General features: G+C 41.6%; 1 protein-coding gene across 1 annotated transcript in view; it reads right to left on the bottom strand.

The window, feature by feature from the left end:
* SKAP1 (src kinase associated phosphoprotein 1) overlaps positions 1–18,788 on the bottom strand; it is a 278,853-nt gene that overhangs the window by 43,891 nt on the left and 216,174 nt on the right. Inside the window, exons 5-7 of the mRNA XM_064583476.1 lie at positions 6,194–6,271; positions 5,232–5,315; positions 1,935–2,059 (exon numbers count right to left, since the gene is read on the bottom strand). Of these exons, the coding sequence (XP_064439546.1) occupies positions 1,935–2,059; positions 5,232–5,315; positions 6,194–6,271 (287 nt within the window). The remainder of the gene's footprint in view (positions 1–1,934; positions 2,060–5,231; positions 5,316–6,193; positions 6,272–18,788) is intronic.

The following is an 18,788-nucleotide window of genomic DNA, read 5'->3' as shown; positions in this document are numbered from 1 at the left end:
ACAGTCGGATGCTGAGAGAACACAGGAGCACTTGCCTGGAGTAAAGCCAGGGAAGCTGGTGCAAATAATACTGTTTTGGTCGGGTTTTAAAAGAGTTGGTGGAAACTGCCTGGTGGAGGGAACCATGTTCAGGAGATTAGGAATGAGACCACTGTGTATGGGGGAAGGTAGGCAGATCAACTTGACCGGAGAACAGTAACAGGTGATGTGGGAATGTTGCCAGTCCGGGAGGAGTTGGTGAAGGGGCTCTGAGTACTAGGTGTTCAGACTTAAAATGTAGGCAAGAGCAAACCACTGTAAATTCTAGCAAAAGGTGTGGGAGATTCTTTCAAGAGTTGTGGGGAGTAGGGATTAGAAAAGGGAGATACTGGAGACAGGAGACCAGCTAGAAGGCTGTTTCATTGGTTCTCTGGGGGAAGTGGTTGGGACAACTATTGTGATGGCGGTGAGAATAAATAAGAAGGGGACGATCCAAAGGATATTGTAGGTGAAGAATCCACGGACCATGATAATGATTTGGATTCAATGGGCCAAAGAAAAGAAGAAGTAAACAAACTCTACATTCTGATTCACAAAACAAGCCAGTCAAGCACCAAGCCTTAGCATTTTTTTATTTTAAATGAATCAACTTGAAATGACTGTTCCTGAAAAACATTTTTATTATCTGGCCATTAGGGTAAGATAAAGATATGTGCCATATAATAAACCTAGTTCCTGCTTAATACTTATTAATAGACATTGTCATTCTTGATTTCTTAAAAACCCACTTCCATAAGAAATGTCTAAGGAAATTGATTTAGACTTGTCATATAAATTTTTATCTGGAGGAGACACCATCAATACTGAATAATAAAAATAACTTAGATACATGCCCAGTGCATACATCTGTTATGTATATATCTATGAAGGACTCTCTAGAAAAGTTTAGTTTAAATAAAAAAAACCTTTTTTTGAAATTCCATATTGAAGACCTGCTTGTTTTATCAAAACGAGGTTTAAGATACTGTAGAAACATAAAAGGATGAGTACTGAGAAGCATTTGAAGAGTCAAAGGTTACTCAAGTGGTTAATATTAACCTTAGCATGTCTTTTCTCTTTTTCATAAGTTAGCTAAAAATTTTCCAAATTGCTTTAGTAAAACTGTGACAAGATAAAAATGACCAACAAGCAGGAAATAATATTTGTTTGTACATATATATTTATACACACACACATGTAAAAATATATTTTCGGAGAAAATCATGACATTCCCATAGTCAGAATTTTAAAAATTGCTTTAGTTAATAAATGCCTTACTTATTATATTACCTACTATATTGTGTCAAAATGTATAAAAATGAACACAGTGAAGAATAAGCCTTTCCCACCCCAACCCAGGTACTCTAGTCCCTCCAGTTATCACTGTTACTACTCACTAATCATTGTCACCAATGTCTTGGGAGTCCTTCCAGAGATATACAATGCTTCTACACACAGGAAAATTATTTTGGATAGCAAGATGAATATGGGAAAGTAACTTATTTTTCATTCTACAGTCAGATTTTTCTTTTTCTGGGTTTCATGGAAGGAAGTAAAGAAAGTTAAAAAAAATAAAGAGAATGGGAATTGAAGGTGTGAAATCAGACATGTTGAATAAGGAATTGGATTGTGTGGTCCAATAGACAAGACTCTCACCTATGGAGTGAGACTGGGACGGCGGGGGGTGAGGGGCGGAAGCCAACCAAAGGCAGTATCTGGGATGAGAGTGACAAGAGAGAGGAGGAAGGAAGGCATCATATTGCAAAGGTGAAGACATGTCAAGAAAGAAGGTCCTGGTAAGAAGTGAGCAGGTAACAGAGAAAGGATGGAACCCAGCATAGCACCCCCAGCTCACATGCTGCGTGGAACAGAACTTCAACACAAATGAGGATCATCATCTCCTCGGCTCATCCTACCTCATAGCTGCGCCTATCCTGGGAGGTCAGTTCAAAGCAGGACTCTTTCTTGGAATCTTTTCGCAGGTAGGGGGCCATCCGTACACCGTAGCCCTTAATGAGAAAGGTCCCTTTGGGCTGCTTGCCTGCAAGACAGGAAAGCTCCCTGTATCCCCAGAGAGATGCAACCACCGAGGGAAGGCATCTTCTCTGGAATGTAAAATAAAAGCATGGAAACAGCTGTTACATCCCTGAGGAAACACAACAGTCAAGGAAAGGTTATTAAGGAAGCTTAAGAAGAGGCTACTGTGACAGCGAGGCAGAGATCACTGCCAAGCTAGGGAAATGCAACATGAGAGGTTGTTTTGCCAGAAGAGTACAACAGAGACAGAGAATTTATTAGAATGTTAAGAGATCTATAATAACAGAAGGAAGGAATTATTACAGCAGGGAGAGTGTGGCTGTAAATGCGAGGCTCTTGAAGGCTGTTAGAGAACTGTAGCATATTATCATCAGGGCCGGCAGAGCTCACATTTGAGGGGAAGGACAGCAGTGTGGGGGGTGTGATGAGTTCCCGGGATCTCTTCCTCTGCCCTATGTAGCATTTGGGCTAGACTGCTCTCCCCCTCCTGCTGGCCAGGTCGGAATTGGTGCTAGAGGGAGAATAATTAAATCTCAGTATTTTATCCCCCTTCCCAGAGGTCAAATTGGGAAGTAGTACTGTTAATTATCATTGGGCGATGAAGAAGGAAGAACAGGATTAAGGGAAGGCAAGGAGAGAGCACTCTGTCTGTTGCTTTTTTTTTTTTTTTTTTTTTTTTTTAATAAACTATTAGGAATGGGAAAAGAGGATCTTGTTTCCAATGATTTTGTGTCCTCCTGGTGTGGTTCAGGCAGAACATACAGAGGAGTGGAACCACAGTGTCTGGGTGATGATTTGTGTCCTGTAACATGTGCAATGGATTGTTTAATACATGCTTTTTGAGGATGATGATGATAAGGTGGCAGTGGGATGACAGTATTAGGAAAAGAAAAGAGAAAGACTCTATCCTTACCTGGTTGAGCTAAAAGAAATACACAAACACTCTATACTTGCTAAGAAAAATGTCTTGGGCACAATAAGAAGTAACTGGCAAGAAGGGAGCCATGCAACAGTGCTTTTTGACACCAGAATCTTTTTTGTTAAAGTATCTCTCCTTGTTCTAACTGGCCACTAAAATGTTTTGTTGTTTCTTTGGTCACCAGGTTTTATTTCACCCTGACGGCAAAATGATCCATAAAAGTCTCCACGTCTCTCCCTCTCCCACTCTCTCACCTTGAGTATAGAGGATTCTGAATGATTGAACATGATACCTGGCTTTATGTTCAGATATGCCAAATACTTATTTAATGCAAGGGAAATGAAGAACATTTTTACAATGATGTAAATGTTATATGAGTTTGAAGGTTTAAAATAAGAAAATAGTACCTGGCTGGCTTGTACACCTAGAATTCAGGGAAGAAATTGTGGTTGCTGGGCTGGAGAGTGGTCTGGGGGTTGGAGGGAAGCTGGGGATGGTTTTGAGCTATGCGGCTATGATTGCCAAGTAGTGCTTCACACTTCACCCCTACATGGGAAAGTCTCCGAGGAATATAAGAGGGTGAACCCAAGATGAAGTCAGTGATACCTGTGGTAGGCAGAAAAGCAGGGTGAGCCAACTGCCTTAAAGCCCAAGGGCAAATCTTAAGGATCCCAAGTCATTTAGCAAAGTTGCAGTTCTTTCTGCTATCTTAATACCAAAGGTATGGGAAGTCCAAAGGCAATTGGGTAGATATCTGATTATTCCCTGGGACTGGATATCTAGGCATTGGGAGATGCATAATCCTGGGAAGGAAGGAAGAGGGGAGAAACAGGGAATGACTGGAAGGAAAATGAAGGGTTTACTCGGAATAACTGGCCTCTGTGCCAGTTGGGAAAGCCCCCACAAGAATTGATGTGTGGCTTTTTTAATTTCTCTCTTGCTTCATAGAATTATTCCTGGGGCTAGTTAGAGTCTGCAGGAGGGTGTCCCCTCTTTGAAAGTTGTGTTCACTTACAATGATAATTTTTAACTTGTATTTAGTTGTAGCTGCCTCCAACTTGTGCTTATATCCTGTTCCTTCTCATGAACTTAGCGACACGGTTAAGCATGGATGGGAGGTCTTTTAGGGATCGCATATGAGTGTTGTGCTTGATTGACTCAGTGGTGGCTCATTAAGAAGCTGCCTCTGGCCTGAGTCAACACTTCACTGCTGCTGCCATCTGGCTGGAGGGTGTCTCTTGGGCACAGCAACCATTTGGGTCTCAACACTCCATGACTCTAGGGATGTCCACTGGACTACTTCCCAGTATGCAGTGAGATAAAGTTGAGAGCATATTCTTAGAGAGTTTGGACCCAAGGGTTCTATTTCTGGGCTGTTGGTAAGCTGTTCAAATCCTTCTCAGATTTTTTCTCAATATTTTAACTATATTATTAACATCTATAAAGAGTTTGAGGTTCTTGGGGCGCCTGGGTGGCTCAGTTGGTTAAGCATCTGCCTTCGGTTCAGGTCATGGTCCCAGGGTCCTGGGATCAAGCCCCGCATCGGGCTCCCTGCTTGGCGGGAAGCCTGCTTCTCCCTCTCCCACTCCCCCTGCTTGTGTTCCTTCTCTCGCTGTGTCTCTCTCTCTGTCAATTAAATAAATAAATAAAATCTTAAAAAAAAAAAAAAGAGTTTGAGGTTCTTAAAAAAAAAATGCCAGTGTTCAACCTTGATAATATTATGTTATTAGTCATAATAAAAGATAACTTTTTAACATTTTATTTTTTTAAAGATTTATTTATTTGAGAGATTTATAAGATCTAAAGAGTTTATTTGAGAGAGAGTGAGCACGTGTGTCCACGTGAATAGGGGGAGGGGCAGAGGGAGAGAACCTTCAGGCAGACTCCCTGCTGAGTGCAGAACCCCACCTGGGGTTTTGATCCCATGACCCATGAGACCATGACCCCTGAGATCATGACCTGAGCTGAAGCCAAGAGTTGGACACTTAACCGACTGAGCCACCTAGGCACCCCAAAGATAACCTTTTGATATGCTGACCACACGATCCTAGTGTTTAAAGGGGAAATAATTTCTAAATTGGCATCTGAGTTTTTGGGGATGGGCGAGGTATTACTTACCCAAGTCTCTTTCTTTCCCAAGCATGTCCCTTTATGGGTGTTAGTTAAAGACTGCTATCTTGAGATCTAAGTGCTTGAGAATTTACGAAGTGCTTGCATCCAGGAGGGAGATGCTGCTGTGCAAATGAAGAACACTTACTTTTCTCATTAGCATAGTAGTAGAAGAGGCCTCTGCTGACCACACACCATCGCTTCTGCCACTCTGATCCAAAGAAACTATGATCTAAACGGAACAGCGGTAAGGGACATAAATTCAGGGAGCTACAACCACGGACGAGTCTGTAAAGTCCAACACACAGTCCAGTGTGTTATTGTTTTATTTCCTAGGTTAATGGACTGTAAACTCCTCCCTTTCACTCCCACAGGCTATCCCATATTGACTCAGAGTCCAGAGGGCTCGCTCAGTTAAAGGTCCAAATTCTAAACAGGGTTTGCCTGTTCTGGCCCTCACGGCAGTCCCACTATCTATCTTCCTTTATGGCTCTCGGGTTCTAATCTCATCCAGTACTTTTCAAATTCTCTGTGATACTTTCATGTGGTGCCTTTTAGCAAACCTAGCTGATGCTCCAGGCCACGGGCATGAGAAAGGCTTTCATTGTACTAAGGCAATTTGCCTTTTGAGGGTTAAACCTGGGACCCCGGGCTTAGTTAGGGTAGCAGTATCTATTTTAATCCAGTGAGTGACAGGTCGAGAGTCAGGCTCCTCTGAATTGTGAAACTGGGTTGCTTCACACAGGATGTAAAATTACACTTTGGCAACATAGTTTTACTCTACAGGAGCATACTGAGAGATGAGAACAAGAATATCATCACTCATTCATTCAACAAGTATTTTTATTAAGCACCTGTTGTGTACCAGGTGAACAAAGCAGAACGGGTTCCTATGCTGATGAAGCTCACAATTGGCTGAAGATTTTGGGGCATCTCTCTTCAGCCTATGCACAAACACCAGATTTCTTTTCCTCTCCCACCTTCCTTTTGGCCTTCCCCCTCCTGAGCACAGAACTGGGCATAGAAAAAGCACCTGCTATGTTAGCCCTCTTTTTCCTCATTTCCCTTCCCTTCCTGGAGTGTTCTGAGACTTTTAGGTCTGGTCAGTACCTTTGCTTTTCTTCTCCAAGTATCCTTGCTTGATGATGTTATCAAGTTCTTGAGCTCCTCTTATGATGTCTTCCACTCCTAAAAGGAAAACAGCAGAATGCGCTGTTGAAACCTGACAGAATTTTCATTTATTTAGGTTCCTTTAGATGTTCCACATTAATGAAGGGGGTGCAGAAGGGCAGCTGCTTAAACACAGCACAAAATAAAACAATTTTTATATGATTGGGGGGAAAAGGTAAATTTTCTCTTCCTAATTATATCTAATGCTAAAATCACTTATAATGATTGAAACCTACATTAGTTTGTGCAAGAGGAAGTAGCCTAAAATATGTATGGATTGGCAAGAAAAGGACTCTAGAGAATTAAGAATTTGCTGTGGATTATAAGCTCCAAATTGGATAATCCACATCGAGATAATCAAAAGTCAAATGAATAGCTACCAGCAGAAAGAAGCTTAATGAGTGATAGAGTTCACCATGAATGCAGCCACCTCCGTGAGAGCAATAAACACACACTCACTCTTAAAACAACAACAACAACAACAACAAAACAGAAAGCCACCTCGTGAACATAAATTTTATTAAGTTTGCACAAAGAAGGGCTATGCAGGCTGAACTGGCAGTAAGTGCCACATCCTGGTTTTGTCCAAGTATGGAAAAGAGTCTAAGAAGGGTTGAAGCCTTTACCAAGAGAAGACTCTGGAACTGACATCGGCCTTTAAACATATGCTGCTGGGGCACCTGGGTGGCTCAGTCGGTTAAGCGTCTGCCTTCGGCTCAGGTCGTGATCTCAGGGTCCTGGGATGGAGCCCCGTGTCGGGCTCCCTGCTCAGCAGGGGAGTCTGCTTCTCCCTCTCCCTCTGCCCCTGCTCCTATACTCTCTCTCTCTCATTCTGTCTCTCAAACAAATAAATAAAATCTTAAAAAAATAAACGTATGCTGCTCATATCCTTGAGTTTCAATTAGCCTCATTAGGTACAAATTTATTGAGAAGTCAAGATCCTGATCCATCTTTCACTACTGGGGTTTACACTTATTTCACAGAAGTGAGGGGAAAAGGACAAAAGAGAAGGAATTGACTCCTCAAAAAATAAAATGAAAGAAGAACAGCAACAATAAAAAACTCTTTAAAAAATACAAGTCCATATTTCTTTTTTTAAAGTTTATTTTTTTTTAGTAATCTCTATACCCAACATGGGGCTCGAACTCATGACCCCCAGATCAAGAGTTGCGTGCTCTTCCGACAGAGCCAGCCAGGTGCCCCCAAGTCCATATTTCTTTCTTTCTTTCTTTTTTTTTTTTTAAAGATTTTATTTATTTATTTGACAGAGAGAGATAGCGAGAGAGGGAACACAAACAGGGGGAGTGGGAGAGGGAGAAGCAGGCTTCCAGCTGAGCAGGGAGCCCGATGCGGAGCTCGATCCCAGGACCCTGGGATCATGACCTGAGCCGAAGGCAGACACTTAACGATTGAGCCACCCAGGCACCCCCATATTTCTTTTTTTTTTTTTAATTAAAAAAAATTTTTTTTTTAAGATTTTTTTTTTTTTTTAATTCATGAGAGACAGAGCGAGAGAGAAAGGCAGAGGGAGAAACAGGCTCCCAAGGAGCAGGGAGCCCGATGCGGGACTCGATCCCAGGACCCTGAGATCATGACCTGAGCCGAAGGCAGATGCTTAACCATCTGAGCCACCCAGGCGCCCCCCCCCATATTTCTTAATTAGGAGAAATAAAGGGAGTGGCCTGGCAGAATCCTACTGTTTGTTCTTTTTAGTCTCCAAAACCAAAGCTCTTTAGGTTTCCCTTAATAGATTTAGAAATCAAAACAAAATACAAACCAAATTAAGGCACAACCCCATATGAATCAACTGGGTCACCTATACGATATCTTGAGACTTTTGGGTGAAATAATTGTTTTTTCAATTGCACAATTTTTTTTTTTTTAAATCTACAACTAACACTCAGGAGGGCTACGAGCTGGCACTTACTTCTTGTTTAAAATATTTCTTGTTTAAAAATAACATTTTCAGACAATTTAAAATGCAACTAAGATTTTACCTTTTGCTTCTAAGCAGTTTCAAACTTAGTTTTAAACATAGAAATCCAAAGAGTTTTTCTTTTTTCGTGTGTCAAAGTGCCTGATTCTTTCTATTTGTCCTTATTGCCAACTTCCTTGTTCATGGACTATTTTCATTTGTGTGCTCTACAGTTAGCAAACTCTGTGGCTGCTATAAATCCTCCCAGATGGGTCTCAGGGTGCACACATGAGATGAACAGCAGCAAAGGGAAGTTCATTTGTCTAGGATCCTTTCATTTCTCCCACCCCTCTGAAAATTCTAATACCTCTCTGAAAATGCTCTCCAAGAAAACAGAAACTGAGCCACTGAGGGTGGAGTGGCTGGGTCGAGGACCCGGCATGGCTCAGAAGGAAGACCATTTGCAGGAGACCCCATCCTCTCTGCAGCACTGTCAAAAATTGCTCCTAGAGGCCTAAAAATTAAATGAAAGACAGAGGGGATGAGAAAAACAGGATCTCCTAAGCTTGGAGGACCCATCCCTTCTTCCAGTTTTTTTCTTTTCTTTTTCCTTTTTTAAGGTCTTGTTAAACTTAGAGACACAGCTTCTTGTTAAAGATGCCGAGAGTCTGAATCATAAAAGACATGTTAAACGTTCTATTAGAATTCAAACCTCCTTTTTTAATGCAAATCTAAATGCCATTTTATGGAACATCTATAATTATGAAAATGGGAAGACATTGCCTCGTGTGCAGGGAGAGTCTGTGAGTATGAATATTACATTAATGTGCCCACACCAGCTCACTGATCCTGCTGGCAGGAGCATAAAAAATGCTTGAGTGAAACTTTTATTTAGATGTTAAGACTCCAGGCCCCAGCGGGGTGACAGAGACAGTCCCTGCGAGTTGCCATCAGAGAGAGAGCTTGAATTGAATTACCCAGGGGGGAAGGAAGTAGTGATGAGCACTGCTTCGCTTATTTAATTTCATTTACTTTCAGTACATTATCAGCATGAGGCTTTTCTCTCCCCACCAACCGAAACCCAAGAATGCCACCACCAAGAAAACAAAGACACAATGCTGCAGAGATGTTTGAACTCTAAGTCATGAATTCTAGGAATCTAGGGTTAGTCCCGTCACCACCTTCTCTCCCGAAGAGTCACACTTAGTTTGCAAAAATTGGGCAGGGAATGAGTTGCTGAATTTTCTCTCTTGGTCATTCACCAACAGATTCTGAAGAGTACCAGAGCTAGAAATGCGGTATTTTAATGTGCTGCGTTTTTAGCAAGATGTGTTATGTTGCTTTCTTATTAGAAGGAATTGGTACTGATGAACTCTCTTGCCTGGTTTCCCTTAAGGGCAGTGGACAAAATGGGATGATAGGCGAAGTTTGAAATGGCTATGGAAAAAAATTAGGAAATCAAATCAAATCAATCTTGATTTCTAGTGATGGTCTCCTGTGTACAAGGCACTGTGTGGTGAGTATAACAACAGAATTGTTCTCAATGTATGTTGACGCCGAGCTCAATTTCATTAACACCATGATCTATCAAAAAAATCCAGACAACCAAGATGGGAAGCCATTGTGGCAACCAAGCTGTCTCTTCTTTCAGTGTCAGCTCAGTGTCCTACTGATCAAGAACCAGTGATCTTGAGGATGCACAACGTTAGTCATGGTCCTGGGGTGATGAGGCAGGAGGAGTCTTGTATGCCTGAATCCGCACCTCCTGGCAAGTGAACAGATCTGCAGAGCTACTTCATGCCTAATAGAAAGTATGCAAATGCTTTGCAGGATGATAATAAAAATAGGAAGAAGCCACAAAGAATTGCATGAGTTGCTATTTTAAGTCAAAAACATTTATATTTAAGGATACAATTTTTTTTAAAAAATCGAGGCTTTTTGTCCATTACCTGAAAAAAAGATATCACCATCTTAATGAAAAAATAGAAATGATTTAGATTTATTGGGAATAAATGGCCTTCTTGGATAAACCTAAGTATGTATCACATTGTATCAGCACAAAACAGAATTACATTCATGTCATAATCTTTCTCTACCACAGCACTTAACTAAATCTCCCAGAATAGCCCATATAAAGAAAAGATTCACTTAGCTGAAGGATGTGGGGCCATAAAGATAAGATCAGTAGAGAAGTGTTACCTAGAAGTGATGCCACCCAACTTTCATGGCAGATGAAGATAAAAGAAATTCTCAGACATCTTTCTCTCCTCATCCAGATGCCTTTAAACCCTTGTATCCCACCCATACCCAACTCTGCAGTAAAAAATGACAGAGTAGGATTCCATCTCTCAGCGCTAAACATGACTCCTCAGTCAGCTATGCACAGCAACAACAATGTGGACCCTTTAGAGTGTGATACATTTCCATAAAGGAGTCAATAAAAAAGACACGGGAGCTTATGTGAGTCACGGCCTATTTAATCAGCTGCGTTCTAGCCCACTGAGAAAAGAGAATTGGAGAAATCACTTGGCAACACCACAGCAGAAGGCGAATAGCACAAGAGGCCACACAATTTCACTGCAAAAAGGCTGCAGCCCCAGCAGAACCAACCAGGTGCCCATGAACTTTCATTATAGGCAGCAGGCTTGGTTTCTTGCTAAACCAAGCTGAAATGAAAATCAGTGATTTTTTAAAAAAAAATCTTTGTTCAACCCCCACCTGTCCCATAAACTGTGGATGTTTCCCATCCTCCCTTTTCCTTTCAATTCAAGCTCTTTTCAATTGTTTGGAAAAGGGACCAAACTCCAGCCTAGAGACTGACAGCTACCAGCGGTGAATTTCAGGCAGGGTTAGGTTTACCAGGTTCCTCCATTGAAGTACCTGTGACAAGAGCCCCGGGGTGTTTGGGTGGATGAGGTTGGAGAAAATTTAGTATTTGAAGGCTGGGGATGGTGAAGCGCCATCTGCAATTCCAATTCACTCATAGTTTGCTGGCATATGTGCCTTTGCAGAAAAGTGACAAACACACTTCACAATGCCTCAAACGTACACAGGGGAAAGGTTTTGCAGGGAGGGTTGGAGAAGGTAGTATTCTCCTGTCTGGTGGTCACTGGTCCTAAATCTCCTTTGTATTTGGCTCCTGTGGCCTTCCTTAATAAGCTCCTTACAGTTTTTCCTTAGCTTCTTGTGTTTCTGGGTCGTTTTTTGCTTTTTTTCTCATTTTTCAGGACCCAGTCAGTAAGTGACAATCAGTTTGAGGTGTCCAGCCTGCAGTGTTCAACTTCTGAGCATGACACTAACAGGGAAGTTGGTTTCGATGACTCTTCCTCTGTTAGTCTCTTGGGGACAGGCTTATCTAATTTTCTAACTTCTGTGGTTCTACTCGATACCCACCCGAGTTTACACTTGTTCCTCCACTTTTCTGTCCTCTTGCTTCATTTATTAAGGAATTTACACCAACACATATAACACATGTAAGGTGAAAAATTCTAAATCATGAATAGTAATAGACTTAGGATCTGAAAGTTTCAGAGATAGAGACCAATCGGACAGCGTTAATTTCGTGGAGGAATAAATCAGATATGAGATGAAAGAAAGGGGTGAACAGCACAGACTTGGTCAAATTCTTCAACAAGCTGTGACAGAAGAAGCCAGAAAACAAAACAGGGACAGCTGGAGCTAGACTGAGGAGGTCGGAAAAGGAAAGAAATCACACATCTGCAGTTGGCAAACCAGCACAGGAGACAATGTTCAGGAGATCTTGAGGGACTCTTTTTGGCTCTCCGACTTTTTAAAGTCTTTAAAAAATAAAAACCTTTTAATCTGAGTAACAGACCAGACATTTATACAAATGTGTAAACATTTGTGGAAGAAATCTTGTTATACTGAGGATAAAGAAAAATCATGAGAAATTCTAGGCCTATGAGAAGTACTAAGAAAAAAGGCAGAGAATTGATGAACAAAATAACATGAATACATTTTAATAAAAATGAAAAAAGGCTAATACATTTTTAATCTGCATTTTAAAAAGATTTATTGATTGATTTGATATATATATGTACATATATAGAGAGAGAGAGAGAAAGAGGGAGAGAGAGAGACACCAAGAGTCAAGAGTTGGATGCTTAATGGACTGAGCTACCCAGGCTTCCCTTAATCTGCATTTTATAAAGCATGTTTACATCTTATTTGAGCTTCACAGCAGCCCTATGAAGTATGTATTATTATCAGCTCCACTTTACCGACCAGGGCACTGAGGCTCAGTGAGATTGCCGAACTTACTGAAGGTTGCTCAGCTGGAACAGCCCATGCACTTTCCACCACCCTGAGTCTGAGTTGAGGAGACACACTCAGAAGTGGCTAAGGAAAGACGGTCTTCTCACCTCACGCTCCCACAAAAGGAGACCCATTTAAGTAAGGGGAAAGAAACAGACACAGCATGTGGTTATTCTAGTAGTTGGGGTCAAAAATTATTTTAAGATATTATATTTCTTATTTACTTTTTAATGTACTGGCTGACTAATCTGTGGAATTGCTTTCCAGGGCAGGTCTGTGTAAAGTCCGAGAAGTCAACAGATATACAGTACACTGCAAAAAAACCCAAACATATGAGAATGTGAGAAAAGGATACACAGGTAAAGAAAATGCAGGAGGAAGCAACCTGGAACTCTCACAAATAGTGCTTGGTCACCAAGGTTTGGAAGATGTCTTCTGACACCAAGAGTGGTATCTAGAAGAATGAAACCCTGCTCCAGTGTAGGGCTCATGCAGGAATCTTGAACGTGATTTGTTTACTCTTTAAGGAAGAGGACTTGGTTTAAAAAGAAAGAAGATTTTGGGGCCCCTGGGTGGCTTAGTCGGTTAAGCATCTGACTCAGGTGGTGATCTTGGGGTCCTGAGATCGAGCCCCGTGTCGGGCTCCACACTGAGTGTGGAGTCTGCTTGGGATTCTCTCTCTCCCTCTCCCCTCCCTACCCTTGCTCACACTCTGTCTCTCTCTCTCAAAAAAGAATAAAAGAAAGAAAGATTTTTAAGCCAAATATCCAAAATTGGTTTCTTTTCACAAAACATTCCATCAATAATGCCAAGTTACAAGGTAACATACAGAAACCATGAATATTCATGGAGCATAAAGAACCTTGTTCCTACAAAGAGGCACCACACTAATTGTCTAAGAGGCCTGTGGTCTTAGTGGATGCTCCTCTCCCACATCTTCACTTTCAGTGGAATTTTACTTGTAAGAAGTGGAAGTATTAGGGCGCCTGGGTGGCTCAGTTGGTTAGCCGACTGCCTTCGGCTCAGGTCATGATCCTGGAATCCCGGGATCGAGTCCCGCATCGGGCTCCCTGCTCAGTGGGGGGTCTGCTTCTCCCTCTGACCCTCTTCCCTCTCGTGCTGTCTCTCATTCTCTCTCTCAAATAAAAATAAATAAAATCTTTAAAAAAAAAAAGGAAGTGGAAGTATTAGAAAAAAGCCCTTCCAACTTCAACACACTATTTCTAGCATCTAAGTAAATGGTAATAATAATCAGCAGCATCTTCTAGGTGTAAACATTTCACTTTAAAGAATGACTAACTCAATATAATAATCCACTGATTCTCAATCATGGCATCATGACACATGGGTGTTTTTGATCAGTTAAAGGTGTTCATCTGAAGGGCAGAGATTTTGAATAATTTACTTTTAGAATAAGAATGAAGTCAAAGTTTTTCTTAATAATACCATTCGTCTGCATTCTGATATGCTTTCTTAAGGGAAAAAGTCAATGAAAAATAATTTATAGCATATCTTAGTTATGCTACAGTCTATGGTACTAAACACATCAGATGCACTATTATAATTGTGGCAATCAAGAATTTCCCCCGTGCTGAAATCCAAATCGAAACCTCAATGAGATACCACCTCACACCAGTCAGAATGGCTAAAATTAACAAGTCAGGAAACGGCAGATGTTGGCGGGGATGCGGAGAAAGGGGAACCCTCCTACACTGTTGGTGGGAACGCAAGTTGGTGCGCCACTCTGGAAAACAGTATGGAGGTTCCTCAAAAAGTTGAAAATAGAGCTACCATATGATCCAGCAATTGCACTACTGGGTATTTACCCCAAAGATACAAATGTAGGGATCCAAAGGGTTACGTGCACCCCGATGTTTATAGCAGTAATGTCCACAATAGCCAAACTGTGGAAAGAGCCAAGATGTCCATCAACAGATGAATGGATAAAGAAGATGTGGTATAGATATATACAATGGAATATTATGCAGCCACAAAAGGAATGAGATCTTGCCATTTGCAATGACATGGATGGAACTGGAGGGTGTTATGCTGAGCGAAATAATCAGAGAAAGACATGTATCATATGACCTCACTGATATGAGGAATTCTTAATCTCAGGAAACAAACTGAGGGTTACTGGAGTGGGGGGTGGGGTGGGAGGGATGGGGTGACTGGGTGATAGACACTGGGGAGGGTATGTGCTCTGGTAAGCGCTGTGAAGTGTGCAAGACTGTTGAATCACAGATCTGTTCCTCTGAAACAAATAATGCAATATATGTTAAGAAAAAAAAAAAGGAGATAGCAGGAGGGGAAGAATGAAGGGGGGGAAATTGGAGGGGGATACGAACCATGAGAGATGATGGACTCTGAAAAACAAACTGAGGGTTCTGGGGGGGGTGGGAGGATGGGTTAGCCTGGTGATGGGTATTAAAGAGGGCACGTTCTGCATGGAGCACTGGGTGTTATGCACAAACAATGAATCATGGAACAGTACATCAAAAACTAATGATGTAATGTATGGTGATTAACATAACAATAAAAATAAAAAAAAAAGAATTTCCCCCGTGCTGAAATCCAAATCAAAACCTCAATGAGATACCACCTCACACCAGTCAGGATGGCTAAAATTAACAAGTCAGGAAACAGCAGATGTTGGCGAGGATGTGGAGAAAGGGGAACCCTCCTACACTATTGGTGGGAATGCAAGCTGGTGCAACCACTCTGGAAAACAGTATGGAGGTTCCTCAAAAAGTTGAAAATAGAGCTACCATATGATCCAGCAATTGCACTACTGGGTATTTACCCCAAAGATACAAATGCAGGGATCCGAAGGGGTATGTGCACCCTGATGTTTATAGCAGTAATGTCCACAATAGCCAAACTGTGGAAAGAGCCAAGATGTCCATCGACAGATGAATGGATAAAGAAGATGTGGTATATATATACAATGGAATATTATGCAGCCATCAAAAGGAATGAGATCTTGCCATTTGCAACGATGTGGATGGAACTGGAGGGTATTATGCTGAGCGAAATAAGTCAATCAGAGAAGGACATGTATCATATGACCTCACTGATATGAGGAATTCTAAATCTCAGGAAACAAACTGAGGGTGGCTGGAGTGGGGGGAGAGGTGGGAGGGATGGGGTGGTTGGGTGATAGACACTGGGGAGGGTATGTGCTATGATGAGTGCTGTGAAGTGTGCAAGACTGTTGAATCACAGATCTGTACCTCTGAAACAAATAATGCAATATATGTTAAGAAAAAAAAAAGGAGATAGCAGGAGGGGAAGAATGAAGGGGCGGAAATCGGAGGGGGATATGAACCATGAGGGACGATGGAATCTGAAAAACAAACTGAGGGTTCTAGAGGGGAGGGGGGTGGGAGGATGGGTTAGCCTGGTGATGGGTATTAAAGAGGGCACGTTCTGCATGGAGCACTGGGTGTTATGCACAAACAATGAATCATGGAACACTACATCAAAAACTAATGATGTAATGTATGGTGATTAACATAACAATAAAAAATTAAAAAAAATTTCCCCAGTGCTTTATTTCCTTGAAAAAATTGGTGTTTCTTCAAAATTGTGGGTGTTCCACGGAAGTGGGATGAGCGTATAAATGTTGGTGGACATGTGATATGGTGGGAAAAAGGCTAAGAATTCATGTGATCTCCACACAAACTGCTTAAACCCAGTTTTCTGATTTTATTAATTATGCATATCTGTAACCCAGTACCATCAGCTTTATTTTTATCCTAGGAATCCATCCTTAATATAGAACCACAAAGATCCAAACTACCTGAAGTCTCTTTAGCAGCCAAACCACAGTAAGTGGCAACTGTGCAAAGTGAGAATCCGGATACAAATCCAGGCAGCAAAGCTCAAATGCCCCTGTGACTCTAATAAGGAGGTGGAAAGGATGTAAAATGCCACATTGTCTTTTTACAAACTTTGAAGGATCACTGTATTCCCTCCTTGTCCTGAGGCAGATCACCATTATATATGTGTCACTTGAAGGCATCTCTATAAAATGAATGACAAAATATCATTTCCAAATCTATTTATTTACTACTCCACTGGACCGTGATAAGAACACGGAGAAAAGGAAAGCAAAAGAGAAGAGACTTGCCTGCATTTGGAATCACCTTTTTATGGCTTACCTTCTACTGGTCTACCATACTTTGGCCAGAAATCATTTTTCTGAAACATAGATTTGGTCATGTCACATTCTTGCTTAAAGCTTTTAACGGATGAAACTCAAACTCTCCAGCATACAGAAACTTTAAAATATTTTGGTCTCACCTACCTTCCCGTTTCATTTCCTTCCAACCCCCGTACCTCCTGATACTCCAGCAACAGTAAGTAACAGACTGCCTTCTGGAATGTGCCATGTACTTCATACTGTAGAACTTTGCTCATCTGTTTTTCCTGCTTGGGAGTTTCTCTCGCTCTCTTTCCATTTTTCTTTTTTAAAGATTTTGTTTATTTGACAGAGAGAGACACAGTGAGAGAGGGAACACAAGCAGGGGGAGTGGGAGAGGGAGAAGCAGGCTTCCCGCAGAGCAGAGAGCCTGATGCGGGGCTCGATCCCAGGACCCTGGGACCATGACCTGAGCCGAAGGCAGACGCTTAACGACTGAGCCACCCAGGCGCCCCTAGGGCATGCTCCTTTAAGACTCCTTTCAAATGTCACATCTTCTCTGGATCTATTTCACCCATGTAGAATTATATACTCCCTCGCCTGTGCTCTAATACCATTTTCTATTGGGCATTATTATAACACTGTCTTGGCTCCCAGGGGAGCCTGAAACTTTTCTCCAATACTCTCCAGTCTTGCCTCTTTGCTTAGGTTTACATAAGACCTTAGTTACTAAGTAAAGCTACTATGAACAAGGAAACTGAAAAGGGGCTACTTCTGGGAAAAGGATTGTAGCCGTGGGTCTAGGTAGAAGGCAGTAGGGAGGATGATCTAGAAAGGGGAAAGAGAGTAAAAGCAGATCTTGCATTCAGAGAAGAGACATGACACTGTGGAAGAAGCTCAGTGAACAAACATCATAGTACCTGGATCGAAATGGGGGAACAAAGAAGAATCCAATACAGCCGTGCACCTAGTGGGATGGGCAGTGTTTGCACCAGGTAAGGAGAGTGAGAATTAGACTGAGGAGCACTTGGAACATGTCAACAACTGAGACCTGTCAGGGCTAGGGTGTACTTTAAGTAATTGTTGAACTGATGCGGGATTAAGAAGGATCCTTCCCTAAAATATTCCACAGTAAAGGCTAAGGAGTTTGGTGCTAATTATTTAATTTCTTGCAACCTGAAGAATAGCTGCTGGTGGGAACTCTGGTCCCCTTCATAGAGGGCAACAGAATCATTATTCATTAGTATTCCCAGTATCCCCAGGGGCCTAGTACACACAGTAGGTGCCCGGTAAATGTTTGCTAAGCTGAACTGAAACCACTTCTAGCCTAATGGGATTTGTGGTCTAAGAAGGCAATATGGGAGTGAATATTTGTTAGATAAATCATTTTCACCAAAGCCACAAATGGTAATTTCTGTTCTGCTGTATATTCACAATTTTAATCTTAAGATTGGTAACATGAAATAAGAAAAAAAAGGGAGAGGAGAAGAAGCTTTATCCAAGAGAGCAAAGAGGAAGTGGGCAGTGCAGAAACCAGGATGAATAACAGGACTAAGAATGATAGGAAGAGGGGCAAACAGAGTTTGGGGGGGAAATTAGAAAAAATACCACGAGCCTCAACTGGAAAGAATTACATTTCTGAGCCTATTTCACAGCCTCGTCGAGACACCAACTGTCTTCACCTCAGACCTGATCTATCCTCCGGAGAGCATCCAAGGATGGGATCCAGAGGAAGCCATAAGTGGACAAAGGACCAAGCCAAAACTCCAACAACTTAACAAATGGATAGCGAAATACTTTGCAGAAATAGCTGTTGAAAGCCACTTTTGAGCTACAGACCTTGAGTGGCTGAGACTTGATCTTTTCTGATAGTATTTCCCTAGTCCTCTTGTTTCCCTGCAAAAATGGTATTTTTCTCTTTGAACTTCCACAGGTACATCTGTTCTGCATCCTGTATGCAGACATCTTATGTGTGTCTGATCACTTAATACAGCTGACGGTGAAAGCTATGTGGGGATTAGTGTACCAGAATCCTGGGGTCTCTATTTCAGTTATTCTCCAAACCAAAATGTTTCAAAGAGAAATCAAATGATAATAATTTTGCTTTCTCTGTGTCTCTCTAGTTAAAGACATTCGGATATCATCAGAGCACTGCATTGAGGAAACTTTTAAAGCAAACAAAGCAGAAAATAAAAAAGAAG

Source organism: Mirounga angustirostris, unplaced genomic scaffold (assembly GCF_029215605.1).
Source record: "Mirounga angustirostris isolate CCGP_5_RB_7025 unplaced genomic scaffold, mMirAng1.0.hap1 SCAF_17, whole genome shotgun sequence".
In the NCBI taxonomy this organism is placed as follows: Eukaryota; Metazoa; Chordata; class Mammalia; order Carnivora; family Phocidae; genus Mirounga; species Mirounga angustirostris.
The sequence above is the reverse complement of the archived record's forward strand: the minus strand, read 5'-3'. Positions and strand labels throughout refer to the sequence as shown.